Here is a 21,929-nt window from a genome sequence, read left to right on the forward strand (position 1 = left end):
GACAATCAGCAAACTGTCCCAGAGAAAGCTTTAGCAACCACTCAGGGTCCACTACACCCTAGGAAAGCTAAATCACTCAATCAGATTCCACTATTCCCCATGAAAGCTATAGCAACCGACCAGGTTCCACTTCACACATGGGAAAACCAATTCAATTCCACTACACTCCAGGAATGCTACAATTCCATTTACCAGTTACGTCCCACTACAACCTGGGAAGGCTACAGCAACCAAGGTAGCAACTCCAGGTTCCACTACACTCTGGGAAAACTATATCAACCAATCAAGTTCCTCTATACCCCAGGAAAATGAACAACCAATCCGGTTCAGATTTCACTAGACAGAAAAAATCTGTGAGTGTCCTAAAAGAGAATATATGAGTTGTAGAATAGACTCTCTATAACCCTCGATAACTGAATGATGTTACCATTAGAACTTTAATATGGATTTTAGTGTTTCACTAGGGTTCTAGGGTGGCGGTACATAATCGGTTCTACACACAGCTGTGGCCTCTGGAAATAAAGTTCCATACAATTACAGTTAACCCACTTCAACTGGTCTACACTCTTTTGTTCTACTTTAATTTGCATATCTGAATATGTATGAGTTTAACACAGAGACTATGTACAAGTTCTAATTGAGTAATGGAGTTCGACAACTAAACATCTTATTACCCTCATTATTAGACAGTGTGTGTGTGTATTTATGGCTTTTGGAGGGCAGTAGTTTGCTGTGACTTCATGTTTTACTTATGTAGTTTAAGGTGTTGTACCCTGTGTGTGTGTGTGTGTGTGTGTGTGTGTGTGTGTGTGTGTGTATAGGTATGTGTGTTCAGCGTGCGTCTCTGAGCTGGTTCCTACGTGCATTCTCGATGAGCTTGTGTGCGTCGACGGTTCTCTCAAAGAAGCGCACTACAGCTGGCTCGTTCAGCAGAGACGCCAGAATCTGCTCGAAAGAGAAACTCCAGTCCTCCCCTGCTGTGGAGGAATCGCCAGGTGTTTCCACCGGTGTGTCGATGGCAGAGCTGCTGGTGCCCGTGGGGCTGCTGGTGGCGGTGGAGGGGGGGCTGGTGTCTGAGGGGCTGGAGTCAGGAGGTGGGGGAGTGTTGGGGGAATGATCACCCCCTGAACAGGGCTCCGGGGTCAGTGGGGTAGGGGCAGAGTCTGAATCTGCAGGGGTGTCGGGGTTAGTTTGGGGTGTTGTGTTGGGGTTAGTTTGGGGTGTTTTGGTCGGGCTGTTGTCCTGTAGTCTTCGCCCCACTTCCTCCATGCGCAGCAGCAAGCTGGTTACCCGGGCAACAGCACGGTACAGAGACTCCTCTTCCTCATCACCATGGAATACACTGTAGAGTGTCTTGGACAAACGGACAAACTGGGTCTGCAACGCACACAAACACACACACACACACACAAACATACGGTGTTTGGTTTGCAATAAGAAATACATTCCTGGTGAGTATAAATGAAATACATACGTCTGTCTATAGCAACTGGGTGCTAAGCTACCCAACCTAATGTCTGTGCACAGACTACCATCTGTGGAGGAGCTGAAGCATTACTTCTGTCAGGCACTAAATGAGGCCCTTTATCACATTCACAGCAATGACAGACATCAGTGCCAGGACAGGGCAGAACAGCCTTGTGGTGCCGAAGCCACAATAGCAGTAATCTCCTCTACCCAACCCTCCGAGGTCATCTCAGTCTCAGGCTGTGGTGGGAGGTGGGCATCTGTCCATTCATTCCACTTCCTGGCTTTGACAGAGATTTGGACTATCCCCTAGAAGTCAGCAACACTAACATTCCTGTCCATTGCTTGTTTTTTTCCTATCCAGATAGATCAGCAGGGGGTATTAGCACATTATCATGTAAAACATGAAAAAGTGCAAACAGCCCAATCAAAATCTGCATTGGATTTAGATGGACAATGAATCTCACTTTTATAAATAGAAACAATTCACACTCTTGTACTGAAGGCCATCTACAGCCCAAAAATATCTCACAAATGGTATCACAAGTGCACAATCAGCAGCTCACTTTTTACAAATGGGCTAAAACCCATCTGAACCAATTCACCTTAACCCACTTCTCAGTCCCTGAGGACCTCCCAGCATCCATTAATTCAAATAAATGTTCAATTGCTGCAAACAGTACTGTATAAGTCCTGGTCCTGACAGTATCCACACAGAGAACTTTATATTACTTCATCACCAACATGTGGGACCCAAGGGTCCCCTAGCAATGACAATACATCACAATTCTTTAACAGTAAGTTGCCAAGCTGAAATGCTGGAAACAGTGGGGGTTGTTTTCCTGCTACTAAAAAGGTTTTGGCCATGGTCATGTTTCTAAACCTGACAAAAAACCTTGGACCTGACATGGTTAGGTCAACATGCCAGGAACAGCATCAAGATATTTTTTTAATGGCTTCCATTGATTTGTCTATGGTCAGCTGAGAGCTTCTGTGGGACATCCTACTGATTTGGTCTCATACAAATTTGTCTTCATTTTGCAGCCCTCTCATAAAAGTATGACAACGTGTGTTGAACATAAGCGGTCCAGGAGTCAGAGTTGTTCTCCCTTTAACCTTCAACCGCTACTCTGAGTTACTCAGATGCGTCATAAAGAAATGCGGGTACAGTAGATCTCAGAATAGACAAAACCTACCTGTTCAACTTCAATAGGCTTCAGGCTCCTGTGTCTGCTTTAAAATGCAGGCCACTTTAGGAACACATAGAAACCCCTAGGTGTCTTCACAGGACTGTTTTCTCTTGTGTCAACTATTTACATCTTTACAATTAAGGGAAACTCCCAGCAACCTGACCATCCTATAAATCCATAGTATAAAGTGGCAGTCGATTTACAATTGAGAAACTGTACCTCCGCCAATTAAGACAACTGGAAGCTCTGCATACAAGATTAACAAAACATTCTAAGAGTAACCTGGTAGGCCTGCATTCCACATACAGAGTTATAAAAACAAGCTGCTCAGAGCACAGAGGTTATGATGACACAGCTGTCATAAAATGAAAGCTCCGGAGCAGGATTGAAGCCCAAGGTGAGATTCTTATTTAAACGAAACTAAGCATAAACAATTCTTATCAACAAAGAAACTGTGGCATGGATGACAAAGAGGTTGATGCAAGATCAGACCAAGGAAGACTTGCTAAATATTAGACTACAATTGAAACAACAAGAGGGGTAACAAACGCAAAACATCATTTGTATGTTTTTGTTGCCGTGTGCCCCCAAGTCGATTTATAGACAATAAGCAGTATTGTGATTGAGCGCTATGGTGACCAGAGGGTAAAGAGAAACATGCAGTAGGTGTGGCCTAGATGCCAGCAAGATTAAAAGCATTAATTGCGCTGACAATGTATTTCTTAAAACAATCTGTAAAGCGAACAACACTTTTTTTCTTTCCTTATACTAGCTAATATTCTATCCTTTGTCATTTGTCGGACAGCTAGCTTTATCTAGCTAATATGCTATGCTAGCAAGAATCTTTACGCTCCTTGTCACAAGTAATGCAAATGTACGTTAAGACGTGCAGTCGAGTGGTCTTTGCCTGTTTATAAAATACGCAGTGATGCAAATGGACAGATTTGTTGCTGTCGCAACATGCTAACATTAACTAGTCAACTAGTCAACTACATTTCCCACAATGCCATTTTGGCAAAAGCTTCAGTTTTCCAAGCATAGCTACATAGCTCCAAGCTACAGCAAACATAGCTGAGCGTATGTCTCAGTGTACCAGATTTACATAGATCAGGGTCTGAGTGTTTTTTGATCCAAGCTAGTGGCGACAGTGGCAAAGAAAAACTCCCCCGGGTCGAGAGGAAGAAACCTTCAGAGCAACCAAGACTCAAAAGGGGAACCCGTCCTCCTCGGGTAATAATAAGAGAACAAAACAGGAATAAAAACAACAAAGATAACAAAGCCTTTTGTATCTGAACAGTAGCTTAATGCGCTCTCCTGACTTGTACTGTGTGTTAGTGTGTGTGTTCACCTGTTTGATCCTGGGCAGGTCTTTTATGCTCTCCTCTTTTTTCTGTAACTCGTCCTGCCACTGTTTTAGATACTCCTGTAGATCAATCTTCCCTCGACCTGAGAGAGTGAGGGAGGTAAAAAAAGAGAGAGAGATGGGGGGTAGTGTAATATAAAGGAAGTGTGTTGTTTACAAGTGACACTGAATAGAACATGAGTGAGTGAAAGTTCACCTCTCTCTGGACTTTTCCTGATCACGCCATCATCCGCACACTCTAAACAGAACACACATACCAACACAACAACATTAACACTAAGCAAAAAAACTACAACAACGAAGAGCGTGTAATATGCACACACACACACACTGACACACTAACTGTGCACAAACACATCTGAATACATGCCAGGTAAGATAGTCAATCACAGGAGGTATAGAAGAGAGGAAGAGAGAAAAAGAGAGAGAGAGAGATACAGCGAGACTGAAAGTGAGAAGCTGACCAGAAAAACGAGTAGAAAGAGAGAGTTCTTCAGCTGGAAGAGTAGAGGCAGAAGGTCCAAAAGTCTTACAGATCGGACCACCTGCTAACAAACACACACACAGCACTTGGAGCATTAAGCTGTGTTCACGCTACTGCAGAAAACTGTTTTTGTGCAGGTACTGGCCTTTCACTGCAGCCCTGCCAAGCTATGTGGCACCGCAGAAAAAGTATAATGAACTTGACCTCATGCAGAACATGCATCAACACATTAAACCCCAAAACTGGAGTTTTCATTTAACCTTCTGAACAATAACTAAAAAACATATATATAACATATATTTGTGCCTTGCATAACATATCAACATAACATAACATATATTTTGTCTTGTTTTGAATCAAATTTGAGTTGCCCAAATAATTAGTTGCCCAAACTTCTGTATGTACAAACCAAAATCTGTATGATTGTTTCTGATGTCTGCTAAATTATGGTAATAACTGATAAATGGTAGGTTGCGGTAATGGCCGATATACAGCAGGTTATGGTAATTACTGATATATGATAGGTTATGATAACAGATATACAACAGCTTGCATATGACATTTTGTTATTAATAAAATTGTAACCACTTATACTCTTATACTCTTTTGCTTTTCAAAATATTAAAATCTGTATGTAGTTTTCTGATGTCTGCAGTTAACAGATAATCCACCAGGGAACAAAAACATGCATCCAATTTATTTTCTCAATAATGTAATTATTATGTAATTATTTTAAATGATTTTTATTATTATTGTTATTTTAAGGTACTTTATTATACTGTACAGGGCTAATAAGTGTAGCCCGTTTTTGCCATCTAGTTCTAATTTCCATTTAAGATTATCAGTTAAATAAGCAGTTGGGGACTTTCAGAAGGCTCAGAATTCTCTGTGTTGCCAAGGGATAAAGAATGTGTGCTTGCTGTGATAGTGTGAAAGCTTTAATGCTGTTTAGAATGGTGACTAAGGTGAGTACTGGTACACAAACCGCACTGCCACCTGATAGACACTAGGCCAGAGGTCATAGTAAGTGAAAGGTGATCAGAGACATTGTCTTATCTGGACCTGGATCTATAACTGCTAAACTACTGAAAACTAACAGTAGAGTGTTTATTTGAACTTTTCTAGCCGTTACAGTACAGGTTTAACGGTACAGGAAACTCACATACCAATTGCATGTGTTGTAAATATCAGACAACACTATTCAGCCAATCAGATCTGTGCACTATGGTGAATGCTGCGACTCGTGTGAGTGAGGGTGGTAGGAGAAGAAAGTGAGTCAGAGGAAAGTTAATTCAGATGGCATGCTCTAGAAAGAGAAAAGTGGAGGGCGAAAGCCAAGCTTTTAATCAAGAAGGGACAGACTGGTACATTATTCTTCCCACTGGCAGTTCTAAACCAGTATATCTTATATGTTCAAAAGCGTTTTGTTAGATTTTAAAATGTATTTAGAGTATTTGCAGTATTTTTTAGAGTTTATCCAGTCCAGTGTGAAAATGTACAGTAAATATTGTTGAAATATACTGAATTACAATGTGATATTTAGTTGACTAAAAAAATGTTGATACTGATCTACTTTAATGTACAGGATATGATGTTTGCCTTGGCTTAATGAAATTGTCTCTAATTGGACATATTACTTACATAGCCACCAAAACTAGAATATGGTAATGACCGATATACGGCCTGTTTATGGTAATAACTGATATATGGTATGTTAGAGTAATGTCTGATATATGGCTGGTTATGGTAATGACTGATATACAGCAGGTTACGATAATGACTGATATGTGGTAGGATATGTAATGACTGATATACAGCAGGTTATATAAAACTGTATATAGTAGTTATGGTACTGATCAATATACAGCAGTTAACGATACTGTACATACTGTGCCTACAGTAGCTTACAGTAGTGACATATGCGCTAGTTTACAGTAAAAACTTATATACAGTGGTTTATAATAATGACTAATATTAGGGTAATGGCTGATAGACAGCATGTTATAGTACTGATTGATATACAGCAGTTTGCAGTAATGAACATATGCAGTATTATGGTAAGTGATTACCTGGCTGCAGATGAAGTTTGAAGAGAAACTTCAGCTTTTCTGTGAATGAGCCATTGTACAGGATGTCTGAAACACACACACACACACACACATACTCACACACTCTGCTTCTAACAGGTCTGGGTTTAATATAAAAGTGAAGGTAAAGGTCAGGTTCAGGCTCACCTAGGGTGCAGATGAACTCTTTGAAGTTGACCAGTCCATCTGCATTCTCATCAGCCAGACGGAATACTGAGCGTGCCAATGAGTGTAAGTGTGAGTGTGTGTGCGAGTGTGATCGTGTGTGATCGTGTGTATTGGGAGTCCAGGGAAGCAGCAAGTTGAACAGTGCGGTGAACTGAGACTGACCCAGCTGGTACTGATCCAAATACGGCAGACTAGGGTCGTGATTCTGCAGAGCCGAACTGCATACGGACCAGTAACAGCTGATAAAGTGCTGTCTCTGTCACACACACACACACACACACACACACACACACAGTGCACAAATTATCTTCTTGTTTTACATGAATGGAACAGATCGTGTATATGTACATTTGTATGTAGGTGTGTGTGTGTGTGTGTGTGTACATATATAAACACCAAATATGCCATAACATTATAATCAGATCCTTAGAGTCTAAGTGATTACTATAGTATCCAAGGTGGTTGCTCGACAGATGCTATGGTATCTCTGGTCCCATACAGGGTCCAGCAAAGGTCCCATACACGGGGGCCCGACTGTGTGTAACCAGCATTAAACATTAGTATGACTTGTGCCTCTGCAAGACTATGAGAACCGGCTGTTCAGTTACCATCTAACAGATGTCCCAGATCTTCCCATGCCCAGCCTTAATGAATGTAAATTATTAGTATTTATACATGGTATTTATTAATTAGTATGTATATACATACTCTATATGCAAATGTCTGTAGACAACACTTCCAATGAATGCATTCAGGTATTCAGGTAAGTTTCATTGCATCCACTGCTGACACAGATGTGCAAATGCACACACACAACTTGTCTTGTCCCTGTAGAGAAGTACTCCAATAGAATAGGACTCTCTGGAGCAGTTAAACATGAACCTGTTGGCACCATGCCAGGCGTGGACTAGAGAAGTATAAAGCAGAGGAACTGTGTTATCTAGAAGGATGGTGTAAAACTTATGGGGTGAGTTGGGAGTTATGGATGAGGTGGGGTGGTGATCATCCTGTCCTCACTAACACTCTTGTCGCTAAACACAATTAAATTCATAGAGGTGTCAAGTAATAAAGTACAAATACTTTGTTACTTAAGTAGAAATTTTAGTTATTTATACTTTACTGGAGTAATTATTTCATTACTTTACTCCTATTTCATTTCGGCTTGTTTTGCCATCCGGAAACCATTCTATCACCCTATTCATACCATTCTATCACCCTATTCATACCATTCTATCACCCTATTGGTTTGTAAGCGATCCATCGCACCTGCACGTCATGTCACACTTCAGCAAGGACATAGCAGACGTATGTAGGCTAGTATGAAGAGTTTTTTGAGGAGGTGGGGTAGTGCACTATAGGCACCTGTGGCACATTTGTTTTCATTACATTACTTTTACGTTTTTAGTACTTGAGTAAAAAGCTTAAGTTGATACTTTAACTTCTATAGAGGTCTTTTTAAACCCTAGTATCTACACTTCTACCTGAGTAATCAATGTGAACACTTTTGACACCTTTCCAAATTCTCACAGCAATGCTTTAAAATCTAGTAGAAAGCCTTATATGGACAGTGGAGACAAAAGCAGGAGAAACTCTTTTTTATCTTTGTTATTTTTATAGCCTTCTCCTGCTTTGTCAGCACTAATTATGTTAGCGTGTTTGGCAGCTGCTTACAGGAGCCAATGGCTGCTGATTGTCGGTACAAGGTTTGAATCATTTATGCACCTTTGAAATTTCACCTGACTTCCTAACCACGACTGTGAACAAGCCATAGTCCTAGCAAGCTAATTAAAATCTGAGACCTTGGTAAAAGAGATCTAAAAGCAAAACATTTTAAGGTGCCCAAATGTTTGCATGGTGTGTTTCCTTATTTTATGTCCTATAATCATACAAAAAAAATAATACACTAATCTTTAACTTTGTGCTTTTGTGTGTGTGTGTGTGTGTGTGTGTGTGTTGTGTGTGGTTTACCTTAAAAAGTAAATAGAGCTCATCCAGCTGAGGGCCACTGAACTTTACGTCTTGAGCAACAACTCGCAACTACACAACACAACCACAACAATGTTGCACATTAATTTAATCCCAGAACATAACAGTTCAGAGAAATCACTAAAACCCAATACTGCCATAACATTCATGTGTAAACTTCCCACCATAACTGTACATATATCTGTACACTGCGAATACAAATGTTCATTAAAACTCCACAGAGCAGGTAACACTTTGATTAGAGTATATTTATATTTTGTATGTTTTTTAGTAATATCTTATTTAGTATTAGGGCATTTACAAATAAAACGTATGATAAGAAGAAGAAACAGTAACAGTTATGGTGATAGTAATAGTAACAGAAATAGAAAAAGTGAATGCACTGAAGGGAATAAGAGCAATTGCACAGCTTAAACAATTCCCAGGTGGTTGCTAGGGTGTTGCAGTATGTTAACTATAGTACATCTCTGGTACATTGAAACCATAAGTGATAGCCAAGACATCCAAAGTAGTTGCTTGATGGATGCTATGGTTTTTCAGGTGGTTGTTAGGGTGTTGCAAAGCAATTACCAATGTACCCAGGGTGATTGCTAGAAGGCTGCCATAGTATCTCTGGTGGTTGCTGGGTGTTGCTTCAGTATGTGGTTGTTATATTACCGGAGGTAACTGCTAGGGCATTGGTTATTTGGTTACTGTGGTATTGCTTACGGTGTATACAGTGTTCCGTGTGGTTGCTAGGTTATTGCTAAGTGGATGCTATTGTATACCAGGTGCATGCTGTCATACCCCAGGTAATTGCAAGGGTGGTGGTAGTGTACATGTATCATGGTGACAAAAGAGAGCACAAGCGCTTGTCAGGCATGTTTGAGAATTTAAGTCTTTCTTTGTTTACATGAACACGCCCACCATTCTCGATAAGACGGAACATCCTGGATTTGGTTCAGTGTTGTTATTTGAGAACACTGGTACACGTGGGCGCATTTGATGTGAACAGGAGAACAGCAGCAGCTCAGTCACTAATAACCGGAAAACACTCTTTACTTACGACGTTTTGTTTGGTGGTCTCCTCCAGGGTTTGAATGACGTAAAGTTTACTCCGTTTCCTCATATTCTCCACCTCCTCCCACCGAATCTCCCCAAATCTCTTCACACACACACACACACACACACACACACAAACACAGAGACAGTTTAGTCACAGTCACAGTTGAGTCACAGTATGAGTGGTGTGTGTGTGTGTGTGTGTGTGTGTGTGTGTTTGCGTGCAAGAACCTCATAGGCCTCTTTGATGAGGTCGCTGATGTCGACGCTCTGAGCTGGTTTGTTATTGGCTGGTGCGGAGGCCTGCTGGACAGTGGCAGGGAGAGGACTGTCCTTATTTGTCACACTGTCAAAAAACCTGCAGGACAAAATGAATAATAATAAATAATCACTCACACACACACACACACACACACACTGTGTCTGAACTGAAACATTCGCACAACTGGCACAAAACCAGACTAAGGCAAGGTCACCTGTTAAGGATGGTGACAGCCTCTGCATCGTCGTGGCAACAGAGCAGGTTGTCCATGTTGTAGTGCAGGACGGCAAGGGCAAGCTGCAGGACAGCGCGTATCCCGTCGTAGAAGAAACAATCCACCACGTTGACGGCGCTCTCGATGGGCAGCACGCTGATGAACAGCGTCAAAAACCATGACAACGAAACTGACGAGAAGAACGACAGATCGGTCATGTGATCGGTCAGTGCTGTCAGGTGATCACGGATCAGCTCCTCAAACACGGCCTGGTCAACCAGCGCACCTGTCATACACAAACACACACACACGCACGCGTTAAAATAAGTACAAACTCTCAATTATAGCCACAAACTGAACTCTCCAGAGTTTTAACTTGTTTATGACAAAACAAACCTTATAAAAGCAAAAGTAGCAGAGTATTATGAGTTCACCGCAGGAGCTCACTGGCTTTACCTAACACTCACCTAAATATGTAAAACACCTATTCAATTTGTATTAAATATTTATTCAATAAAACTTAACTCTAGGTTCAATATAACAGAGACTATTAAATCTAACTCTAACCCTTAACATTGCAGAAAATCAACCGGAAATGAGTTATAATTTGATTAATTAATGATTAGAACTTAAATGGCTCTGTCTGACTCCTCGGATTTTTGCATTAGTGGAACGGTTCTACATAGAACCCTTTTGCAGACGGTTCTATCTAGAACCCTTTATTATGCTTCTATGATGGGATATATGTGGTTACTATATACAGTCATTCAGCATTTTGTTTCTACTACTTAAAAATACAACATTGCTAAAGGAATAATGCTAAAAAATGCTTCTAGCACAAATTGTTGCAAGTCAAGGTTTGCAAGTCAAGGTTGATATGACTATAAGAATGTTTTTATGTATCAACTAATCAGATGCCTCAGGACAACACACACACACCAATGATTCTGCGGTTGAAGTAGTCCGGTAGCATCCTCTCACACACAGCTACCAGCAGCCAGAATGCTTCCTCCTCTTTAGCATAGAGCAGCAGCACTGAGGTCAGAATATTCATCGCCTACACGAGAGAGCGAGAGAGAGAGAGAAAGAATTTGCAGTTTTGTCAGTGCAGCGAACATGAATGATAAGCATCATGTGCAGCATGTATGTATGCTAAAATTAAGCTAGCACTAAGCAAAAGCTAAATTACTACTTCAACAGTGACAGAAAGGCTAACAGTGGGCTAATGCTAACATTCTACTTTTGCGCTAATTCTAACACCGAGTTCATCTAGAACTGGTAATAATCTTATAATAATCTGAAACTTTGCTAATGCCAACACTGATGCTAGATCTAGTATCTAGATCTAGTAGCTAAGTATGATGTGCTTACTTTGCCAAGTGAGTGTGAATGTGCGTGGGTGTGTGAGTGTGAATGTGTGAAAGTGTACCTGGCAGTATCCTATTTTGGGGTTGCGGTGAGCGTAAGCGGTCAGCACTCTGCGCAGGGCCGATATCCCAGTGTCCGTCTGGAACGCTGGGTGTTCTGGGAGAGAGCGGTGCAAATCCCGCTCGATCTCATCACATGCCAAGGAGCTGTTGCCCATACACTCATCCAGCAATGTCGCATAGTAACCCGGGTGAGTGGCCATGTCGTTTACTGCACCTACACACACACACAAAGACACATATTGATGTCATCACAAATTTGCCACAATAATGCTAGAATTATGCTTCTTATTAGAATTTTGTCTTCCTCGTCTCGCTTCAAACCGTGTCTCAAATACACATGCTTATGTGAACACGAATTAAGGCATGCATGCATGCACACACACACAGCACCTGAGAATAGCATCCACAGTTCTCCACGGAGTGTCTCTGGAACTCCGCGTACAACAAGATCTCTGGTTTTCTTGGTGCAGAACATCCCGCTCCCCCGGCCGTACTCCGCAAAGTGGATCTGCCACGACTGCTCCTTCATTCGCTCTTTCAGCTGCCAATCAGCATGTCAGCAGTTGGAGGTGCAACAACTTTTGTTCAGATAATGATTCTGTGTACTGTTTAATGACTATAACTTCTTATATACGCTTATACTATTCAGCGTATACAAACTAAAAGTAAGTTAAAGCAAAGCTAACATTGGTCTGATACAAAGGTAAGAGTGAGGCACTATAAAGCTAAAAGGGAAGTGAGACAAAGCTATCACTGAGCTAATACAATGTAACTAATACTGAACTAACAACGCTGAGCTAACATGACAGTGACACCAGCAGAAACTCTGCTCACCATTTTGGGGTCAAGGTTTTCGGCGTCATGTGGGTGGAAAACATTCATCAGAGCCTCTGTGCTAACGGCAGCCTGAGTCTGACCAACCATCACGTCCTCCTCATCATCACACAGAGGCAGCTACACAAACAGACACACACACAAAGACAGCGTTACAGCATCATCTACAGAGTTAATGAAGTCCAGTCTGTACTGGATTGTATTTAACAGTGAGTTCTGCACTGTTGTATATTTGCTGTACTGTAATTCAGGGCACCGTGCTGCAGAGGTTAATTCCACTTTGTGTAAATTAATTAACAAAATTCATCATCATCAAAATCATTAATAACTTCTTCATTACTAAGTAAAACAAAAAGTAGACACAGCAGAAACAGTAGGTTACCTGAGCGCTGGCAGAGTGCTGAGGGCTCGATGAAGTAGAGCACTTTCTGCGGATGGTCGCAGCCAAGCGCTCAAAGTCACGCACCTCTGAAAAGCGGAAGGCCCTTTTCCCCCGAACACACACACTCAGCGCACGACTACTGCGATCGGGCAGCTCCACACTGACCACCTAATACACTCACAAACACGCACAGATTAGAGTATGAGTATTTGGCACACATTGTAAGACAGTGAGTCAATGTTTATAGCCCTAGCCACACAATAACACTGTAGTCTCCTCTCTCTCTCTCACACACACACACACACACACACACACACACACACCTCCCGCAGGGGGATGATGAGGTGGCACTGGCTGCCGTCCTGGCTGGCAAAGCAGAGGTATCGCTCTGACACACAGACTTTTCCGAGCGTGTTGTAGTGGCTGAAGGGAACCCAGAGGAAACTCTCATAAACCTCACACAGGTTCTCCTCTTGTGGAAGGCGGAAAAACGCCCGGAAGGCCTGGTTCCTTGCATGTACTTCGAGAGCCCTGCAGAACAAAGTACACCAGAGTACAGTAGAGTACAACACTGCGACAGACTGATACACCGGAGCATACATTAAACTGCAGAGAAACAGGAGTGTAGTGAAGTGAAGTGTCGTGTACTATAGTGTATTATAGTATACTGCAGTGTAGTAGTGTACTGTAGTATAATGTACCATAGTATAATGCAGTATAGTGTAGTATACTGTAGTATAGTTTACCGTAGTATAGTGTACCAGTGTAAAGTGTATTGTAGTATAGTGTACCGTAGTATACCATAGTATAGTGTATTATAGTATCATGTACAGTAGTATAATGTAGTATAGTGTACCATAGTAAAGTGTATTGTAGTATGGTGTACCGTAGTATACCATAGTATAGTGTATTATAGTATCATGTACAGTAGTATAATGTAGTATAATGTAGTATAGTATACCATAGTAAAGTGTATTGTAGTATCGTGTACAGTAGTATAATGTAGTATAGTGTACCATAGAATACCATAGTATAGTAAATTATAGTATCGTGTACAGTAGTATAATGTAGTATAGAGTACTGTAGTGTAGAACAGTGCAGTGAACTGTATTGAAGTGTAGTGTAGTATGATGTACTACCTCTGAGTGATGTGCAGTGGGTCAGACAGTGGGTGGTCTGTGCTGAAGGTCTCCTTGTCGAACAGCCGCGTGATGGTGTAGTCGGCGAGCTGCTGCATGAGCAGGAAGGTCTGCTGGAGCCGTAGAAACATGGAGAAGAAATGATCCTCCCCTCGCACACTCACACGGATACTCTCTGCCAGCAACACGCTGGATGTGCGCTCCAAGCGGCTCACCTCATCCCACGAGAACACCAGTTTCACTGGAACATACACATACATTGTGTGCTGAGTCTCACTGAGCCAAGCTGTAGATGGAGCTTTACGATTAGAGGTGAAGGTAAAACCACAGTGCGGTGTGTTTATTAGCTCAGTAGGAGTAAAGTTACTCACCTAGTTTTAAGTAATTAATGTAGACTTTTTTAACCAGCTCATGTGTTTGTCCTCTTTGTGTGCTTTGTGTGGGTTCACGCAACACTCAGTAAACATTCAGTCAGAGAACGAGTATCAGCTTCTTTCTGGTCAGGGTCAAGGTGGGTCTGGAGCCTACCCAGAATCATTAGGCAGGAATAACAGGATAGGGTACCACACACAACCTTACACATATACACAAACACCTAGAGGCAATTTAGCATGGCCACCATGTGGGAGACCAGGGTTCGATTCCCGGTCTGGGTGACTATGCTGCGCTACACCAATAAAAGTCCTTGGGCAAGACTCCTAACACTACATTGGCCCTCCTCTGTAATACGAGTAACCTTGTAAGTCGCTCTGGATAAGAGCATCTGCTAAAAAGCCATAAATGTAAATGTAAATGCAATACACCTATCATGTATAGGTGTACCATGTGAAGCGGGAGGAAACTGGAGTACCTGTAGGGAATCCCTGCAGACACATGGAGAACACATCAAACTCCTCACAGACAGCAACCAGTGGGAGGATCAAACCCACAACCCTAGACCCCTGGAGCTGTGTGACAAACACATTACCTGCGGCGCCACCTTGTCATCCAGCTAAAATCAATCAATCATTATTATGTGTGTGTGAGAGAGTGTGTGTGTGTGTGTGTGTGTGTGTGTGTGTGTAGGACTGGATGTATGTCTAAGTTTCCAGTCAAATGCTTCCACAGTTTAAGAGCTGGAAGTTGAACGCTTTCAAGACGTTGGTTAAAGAACCCCCCCCCCAAAGCAGCTTACATTAGCCATAATGCCAACCACACTCTGCTACATCATGACTTCATCACAAAACCTGTTTCCATCTCAGATGATCATATTTCCCCTTTATCCATAAACCCACTCATCCACCTCGTCCTAACAGAAACATTTACTTTGCAGGAATGTATGCCTCTTCCTTTCAGTTTTTGAAGTGCATTTTCGAACTGGGTGAAAAACTCATCATGTCTCACCCTCATTGCCCAGCAGATAGGAGTAGAAGCAGATAAAGTTGGTGCTGAGGTAGATCCAGCCCTGGTTTGGAACTCGTCCTCTCCAGTAGCTACAGGAGAAATACGTCACCAGCTTCTCTCGCTTCGGCAGTCCGAACAGACGCTCGAACCTCAGCACTGCCTCGCGAAACCCCTCCGGGTCTTCATCACCACCCCCAGATTTACTCTCCTCGGCTATCAGACCCTACATTCACACATACACACAGATGTTCACACACACAAATAATAATAATAATAAACAGCTTATTTATTTATCTGGTTATTTATTATCTTTACTATTATTAACATTACCATCTATTATGTATGTGTGTGTAGGGCATGGTAATATCACAGTCTTTCTGTGCAACCCTTGATAAATGACTTTTGATGTTCTAATACGTGTATTTGTCTGCACATTTTATAGCCACAATTTATTTACAAAATGTAACATATGGTAAAAAATATACAGCTTCAGAAAAAATTAGGAGACCACTTTTTTTGCATCTCTACGTGTATGCCAGCCATTTTATTCCCGGCATTTCATCAAACAAAGCTGAGTTACCTGAATTGTGAATTGCACAAAGTCATTCAACAGTAATGTGAAAGACTAGTGGAGAGCCTGCCAAGAATACATTTGAATAATAACTTCTTGGCATAATAATTATTAGAATAATTTATTTGCATTGTTTGAACAGTTGTTTTTGAGCAGCTGTCATTTGTGCAAATAAATGCTCTAAATAGCAATATTTGTATTTGGAATTTAGGGGAAATGTTGTCCATGGTTGACCACTGATCATGTAGGGTGGTCTCTTCATTTTTTCCAGAGCTGTGTATATAAAACATAAAGTATCAAACATGGCAGGATCTCTGACATGCCAGCCAATAGGGGCAGCTTTGCAGATCTAGAGTCCTTAAAAGAACTACAACATGAACAATATTAGTCCAGTACTGTCAACACATTGGCTTCCAGTCAATTTATGTACTGATTGCAAAATTCTGCGACTGACGTAGATAGCTCTAAATGGCCTTGCCCTTCAGCACCTGAGTGACCTCATCTTCTTTTACTGACCATCAAATCTACTTAGTTTGGTGTTGGCTTCTCTTAGAGATATCAGTGCGGTCATCTTGCTGCTCTCATGAGTTCATCAGCACCTGCACTCTGGTTTACACCTTACATATTGTGTCAGGTTTTCTTCTTTTCGACGGGCTGAACCACCCTCCTGTCTGGGTTGATGTTGGTGTAAGACCAGTTTGCTCGGGGAGGGGGGGGTCAGTTTGCATAAGGCTGTATGGTGGATGTGGTCAGGACTTATGAGTGCATGTTTTATTAGCAAGAGTGGAATTCATATCTTTGTTATATCACCCACCCCTGTGTGTGTGCATGTATGTGTGTGTGTGTGTGTGTGTGGGAGGGGGTTCTCTCACTCGAATCTTGCCCTGTACGAAGCTGGTGATGTCATCACCGGAGTCGAACACAGAGAGAGTTCTCATGATGTTCACCTGCAGCCAATCCCAGTGCTGAGAGATCTCCTCCAGAGAGGCACCTAAACACACACACACACCAAACATGAATCACTGACTGTGATTCTAACACACACCAATACCTTGAACATTATTGGATTTTGGCACTTATCTGATTATTCAAGTGCACATGTAAAGAGCACACTAAGATCAGATTAGAGTCATTACTGGATTTCGAGAAATCTGAATATTGAGAGCTGGATTTTAGTCGACTAATCTGATTTTTCAGTGCATGTCACTGAGAGTTTCCCGGAAAAAAAACACCAATCACTTATTTCAGTGAAATGATGACGAACTGCCAAATTTGTTCTATATTAAAGAAATCAGTAAAGAGTCACTGTGAAAAGTAAATTTGTGGCTCTTTGGCAGGTTAATTGACAAGTTGCTAAGCAACAGTAAAGGTGTAAAAGGTGTGTTTAGATGGTGATAACAAATGTGATTCATGTAGACTTGATGTTTTCTCATTATCAGATTTCTGAAGTGCTTGTAAAAGTGTTGAACAAGAGGACGGCTTATTATCATCACATTCTTCATTACTGAGGTTTTGCTAAAATATTGACAGAAATATTATATATATTATATATTATTATATTATTATATTATTATTATATATTACATACATAAAATATTCACAGAACATTTATAGTCAGGAGTTTCAGTGACACATGATGTTACACTTTATGTATCGATGTTTAAGTAAAGGCACTCTTCTTATTCATGACATTATACATGACAACTGATAGTGTACTGTTTTTATATTAGCATAAAGAAGCATTAAACATCATAAGAATAACCATTTTATCATGCTAGTGCTGCATAAAATCTGGCTAGTGGGCCCCCAAGTGGTTAAGTGTCTATAACACCGCCTCTCTTGACGAAGGAATAGTGCAGATTACCCTCTATTACACAGTGGTTACAAAGTATACGACTGGCTCAGTTCTACCCCACCCGCTCCTCAATAACCTCCACCTTTACACGCTTGTTACTGACCACCTGACCTGTTTTGTTCAATGTGATGAGTGTGGACATAATCATATAAAAAAAAAGATTAAAAGCAAGAGAAGGACGAACAGGAGGAGTAAGAGTGGATGTAGTAGTAGTAGAAGTAGGATGGTGATATGGGGGAAGGAGGAGAAGGAGGAAGATAAGGAGCAACAGATGGAGGAAGATAAAGAGGAGGCAGAGGAAGAGGAAGATTAAGAGTAAGATCATGGGGAAATGAGAAGGAGGAGGAACATGATGGAGGTCCAGTAAGAGGATGAGGAAGATGAGGAGGAGGAGACTGTATGACTGCACCTGCTACAGTGTTAAAGTGGTGGCTGTCTGGCCGTTTTGTAAGTCTGAAGGCCCAGACTGGTGGGCAAAAAGACACATAGTCAATTGCTACATCAAACACACACACACACACACACACACACACACACACACACACACACACACACACACACACACACCCCTTACCGCAGGCGATGCTCCAGTACACCTGTGAATCAGGGGTTTGGTGTAAGATTCGATATGGAGCCACTTTAGCTGTGGAGTCCAGCACTGTGTCCAGCGTCCCAACCAGCAGACCTGAAACATGCACAAACACACACACACACACACACACACACCAGTCAGTATGGATTGTGTGTATATTCAGATGTGTATGTAAAACATTTACCAATTATTTTCCCCGAAACACAACACACACACTCTCCCGCTTTCTCATTCTTTTTCCCTCTCTATGTCTACGTCCATCTTTCTCTTTGTCTCACAAACACACACACACACACACACACACACACACACACACCTTTTACAGCCTATAATTTGAGGCCCCACTGTGTTCCTTAAAATAGCTGTGTGTGTGTGTGTGTTTTGGTCTTTGCTGAGGTCACATGCAGTAACTGAAGACGAGTAACAGTGATGCATTAATACTGATTGAACTGTAACCGTCTGTAGGACGGCAGTAACAGTAACCCACAGACACAGTAAAAATGAAAGACAGTGACACACAGTTTATGCTGTAAAAGGAACATGGTTCTGCACAAGTTCTAGCTCTACACAGGAACAGTGGGCTTGCCCGTTTGGCTGTGTAGTTGCTAGTTCTGAAATCTGTGCTCATCATTTCCACAGTGAGATTTTCCAGCATGTGGAATCTATGGGCTCTATGCAAGTGTGTTCTCCCGTATTACACAACACACACAGGTGCCTTCATGTTGGCTGAGTGCAGATTCTGTCTGAAAGAGCACAGGATCGCATTCAGAGCTGTGTTTAGATTTTTTTTAAAGTAAAATAAAAGTAAAAATACAGCACTACTGCCGTGTTGAGTCTACTACAGTTCACATGTTTAATTCTCCAAAGCAGTAGTTCAGACTCAGACACAATAAGCATCAGTAAAATGTCAGTTTTTCAATTATTTATTAATTTCGTACATATATAAACATCTAATTGTATACATTTTAAATGTTATTGATTTTATTATCCATGCCATTTATGTGTTTACTTGGTTGACTGATCCAAGCCAAGTCCGTATCTCGAAAATCCATAAAGCAGAAATTAGGATAAATCCTAGTGTTCAGCTTTACAAAGCAGTGTGTGATCATTAAAAATAACAGTCCTATGTGATTAATAACTTAACAGCTATGTTACAGTAACAGTAGCAGTCATGCCAACGCAAACAGGCATTGGTATGGTAATGCTAGCGCTTACTAGAAAAGTAACAGTGACGTAACAGTAACAGTATCGGTAATGCCAATATATACATTATATCTAGCGCATACCTTAACCGTGACAGTACTAGAAAAGTAACAGTGATGTAACAGTAACAGTATTGATACGTTATAGCTAGAGCTGACAGTAACTGTGACAGTACTGGAAAAGTAACAGTATCGGTAATGCCAATGTATACGTTATAGTTAGCACTAACAGTAACCCTGACAGTACTAGAAAAGTACCAGTGACGTTAATAGTGACAGCATTGGTAATGCCAACGTATACGTTACAGCTAGCGCTGACAGTAACCGTGACAGTACTAGAAACGTAACAGTGACGTAACTGTATCAGTAATGCCAACGTATATGTTACAGCTAGTACTGACAGTAACCCTGACAGTACTAGAAACGTAACAGTGATGTAACTGTATCAGTAATGCCAACATATATGTTACAGCTAGTACTGACAGTAACCCTGACAGTACTAGAAACGTAACAGTGATGTAACTGTATCAGTAATGCCAACATATATGTTACAGCTAGTACTGACAGTAACCCTGACAGTACTAGAAAAGTAACAGTGACGTAACTGTATCAGTAATGCCAACGTATACGTTATAGCTAGCACTAACAGTAACCCTGACAGTACTAGAAAAGTAACAGTGATGTCCACAGTAACGCTTACAGGCAATCTAACCAGTAACAGTAAAGGTAACAGTGACAGCCAACGTGACAGTGCTAGATAGGCACCAGTGACGTTACCAGCTGTGTAACACCATCAGTTACAGCAGCGCTGTCGGTGTCGTGTATCAGTGTCGGTTACCGTGATAATCGCGGTAACGGCGACCTGTTGCCAGGATACAGACTCTGTGACTGAAGTGCACTCAGGGAAACCTGCGCATGTCAGAATTAATACGACGTTACCGCCGTTACCGTGTCCGCCCACACATTCAACCCCCTTACACCCCCGGTAACCCTTATAACCTCGTTTTCCGTTCCTGTTCACCCACCAGTGATGCCTCCGCCGCCCTCCCCGTAGCCCCGCCGCCGCTGCAGCAGGAAGTACTGGTTGGACCTCTCGGTGACCCATAGCTTCAGCGCGCTCTTCAGCAGCACCTCTTCGGGCTTGAGCCACATGCTGACCCGCTGGATCCGCCCGTCCCGCCAGTTCCGGTAGATCCTGCAGAGCCCCGGGTTCCTCCGGTTCCTCCGCCGCGTTCCCGCATCACACTCCTAACACACGTCGACACAAGCCGAGCCAAGCGGAGGAACGTAAACACCGCTGGGAACTGTAGTCCCGCAGATCTCCTCGGCCGCCCAGACACAGCAACTGCGCACTGCGTCTCCCATAATACTTAGCGCTGCCACGTTCGCCACTGTTTATTTAAAGAGCCAGTGCCTCTCACATGGGCTCTGCTAATATAAACAGAGGGCGTTCAGTCGTGTTAATTAGCGAAATACGACAAGATAAACACTGCATGAGGCTTTGGGTTAAATGGTATGGTGTAATGCAGTTTTAGAGGACTGTGCTGCTCCGCCACAGTATCTGCAGCTCTGCTTCTGCACTTTAACCTTCACCCTTCACTTCCACAACCACAGCCACAACACCTCGCTTCTGTCCCGTTACAAGGGGTTTTCGTGCAGTGCAAACTGTATAAATGTAGTAGACATCTGTACAGGTATGTAGAGCACATACACATACAGACCCTCTCTAAGCTCCAAGTGCTGTGGCTGACAGTCATGGAGAACCTCGGGCCGAACCTGGCCCACATACTGCAGTGACCGCCCTGACACAGTGGCTGGTGCCACATGTCTTGGCCTACCATTGATGAATAATCTTCTGCTGAATAATAATGCAATACTTTTTACATCGTATCAGTACCATTACATATAACAATGCAACACAGTAGTATAATAATACTAAAGGGAATGATGCTAAGAGTTATTTGAATAATGTATTTAATAGTAAAGCAGTTCTTTACAGCTTTAAACCACCACTGACCACAAGATTAACCACTTCAGCTAGTTTAACAGTTCAGTCAGTAACTACAACTTACCATAAGTGTAACACTAATAGAAACTAAACCTAATAGTCAGTGTAACACTTAGAATAACTACAACTTACCGTAAGTGTAACACTAATAGAAACTAAACCTAATAGTCAGTGTAACACTTATAATAACTACAACTTACCGTAAGTGTAACACTAATAGAAACTAAACCTAATAGTCAGTGTAACACTTATAATAACTACAACTAACCAT

The 21,929-nt window shown here is 41.8% G+C and overlaps 1 protein-coding gene across 3 annotated transcripts; it reads right to left on the bottom strand.

The window, feature by feature from the left end:
• Positions 1-743: 743 nt before the first annotated feature.
• Positions 744-20,913, bottom strand: tbc1d8b (TBC1 domain family member 8B). 3 transcript variants are annotated; one of them, XM_072676642.1, is made up of 21 exons: positions 20,676-20,913; positions 18,431-18,541; positions 16,874-16,992; positions 15,431-15,653; positions 14,048-14,288; positions 13,232-13,439; positions 12,909-13,076; positions 12,527-12,646; positions 12,083-12,233; positions 11,692-11,906; positions 11,202-11,319; positions 10,263-10,548; positions 10,018-10,144; positions 9,791-9,889; positions 8,728-8,796; positions 6,739-7,015; positions 6,574-6,639; positions 4,485-4,565; positions 4,217-4,258; positions 4,006-4,103; positions 744-1,377 (listed from the first exon to the last, which is right to left on the bottom strand). In XM_072676642.1, exons 1-21 carry the CDS (start codon positions 20,800-20,802, stop codon positions 832-834), a joined length of 3,492 nt encoding a protein of 1,163 aa, XP_072532743.1. In that variant the 5' UTR covers positions 20,803-20,913; the 3' UTR covers positions 744-831. The 3 variants fall into 3 exon arrangements, with proteins under 3 accessions (XP_072532743.1, XP_072532742.1, XP_072532744.1); XM_072676641.1 differs by having other exon boundaries at positions 4,485-4,568; XM_072676643.1 differs by lacking the exon at positions 4,485-4,565.
• Positions 20,914-21,929: the final 1,016 nt, after the last annotated feature.

Source organism: Salminus brasiliensis, chromosome 1, assembly GCF_030463535.1.
Source record: "Salminus brasiliensis chromosome 1, fSalBra1.hap2, whole genome shotgun sequence".
Taxonomy (NCBI): Eukaryota; Metazoa; Chordata; class Actinopteri; order Characiformes; family Bryconidae; genus Salminus; species Salminus brasiliensis.

Bases quoted from the DNA above. Each gene is read 5' to 3' on its own strand.
- tbc1d8b (XM_072676641.1), bottom strand. From the start codon at position 20,802: ATGTGGCTCAAGCCCGAAGAGGTGCTGCTGAAGAGCGCGCTGAAGCTA. The intron at 18,542-20,675 runs GTGGGTGAACAG...TGCATGTTTCAG, and splicing joins GGGCGGCGGAGGCATCACTG to GTCTGCTGGTTGGGACGCTG. The intron at 4,569-6,573 runs GTAATCACTTAC...TGTGTTTGTTAG, and splicing joins CAAACTTCATCTGCAGCCAG to CAGGTGGTCCGATCTGTAAG.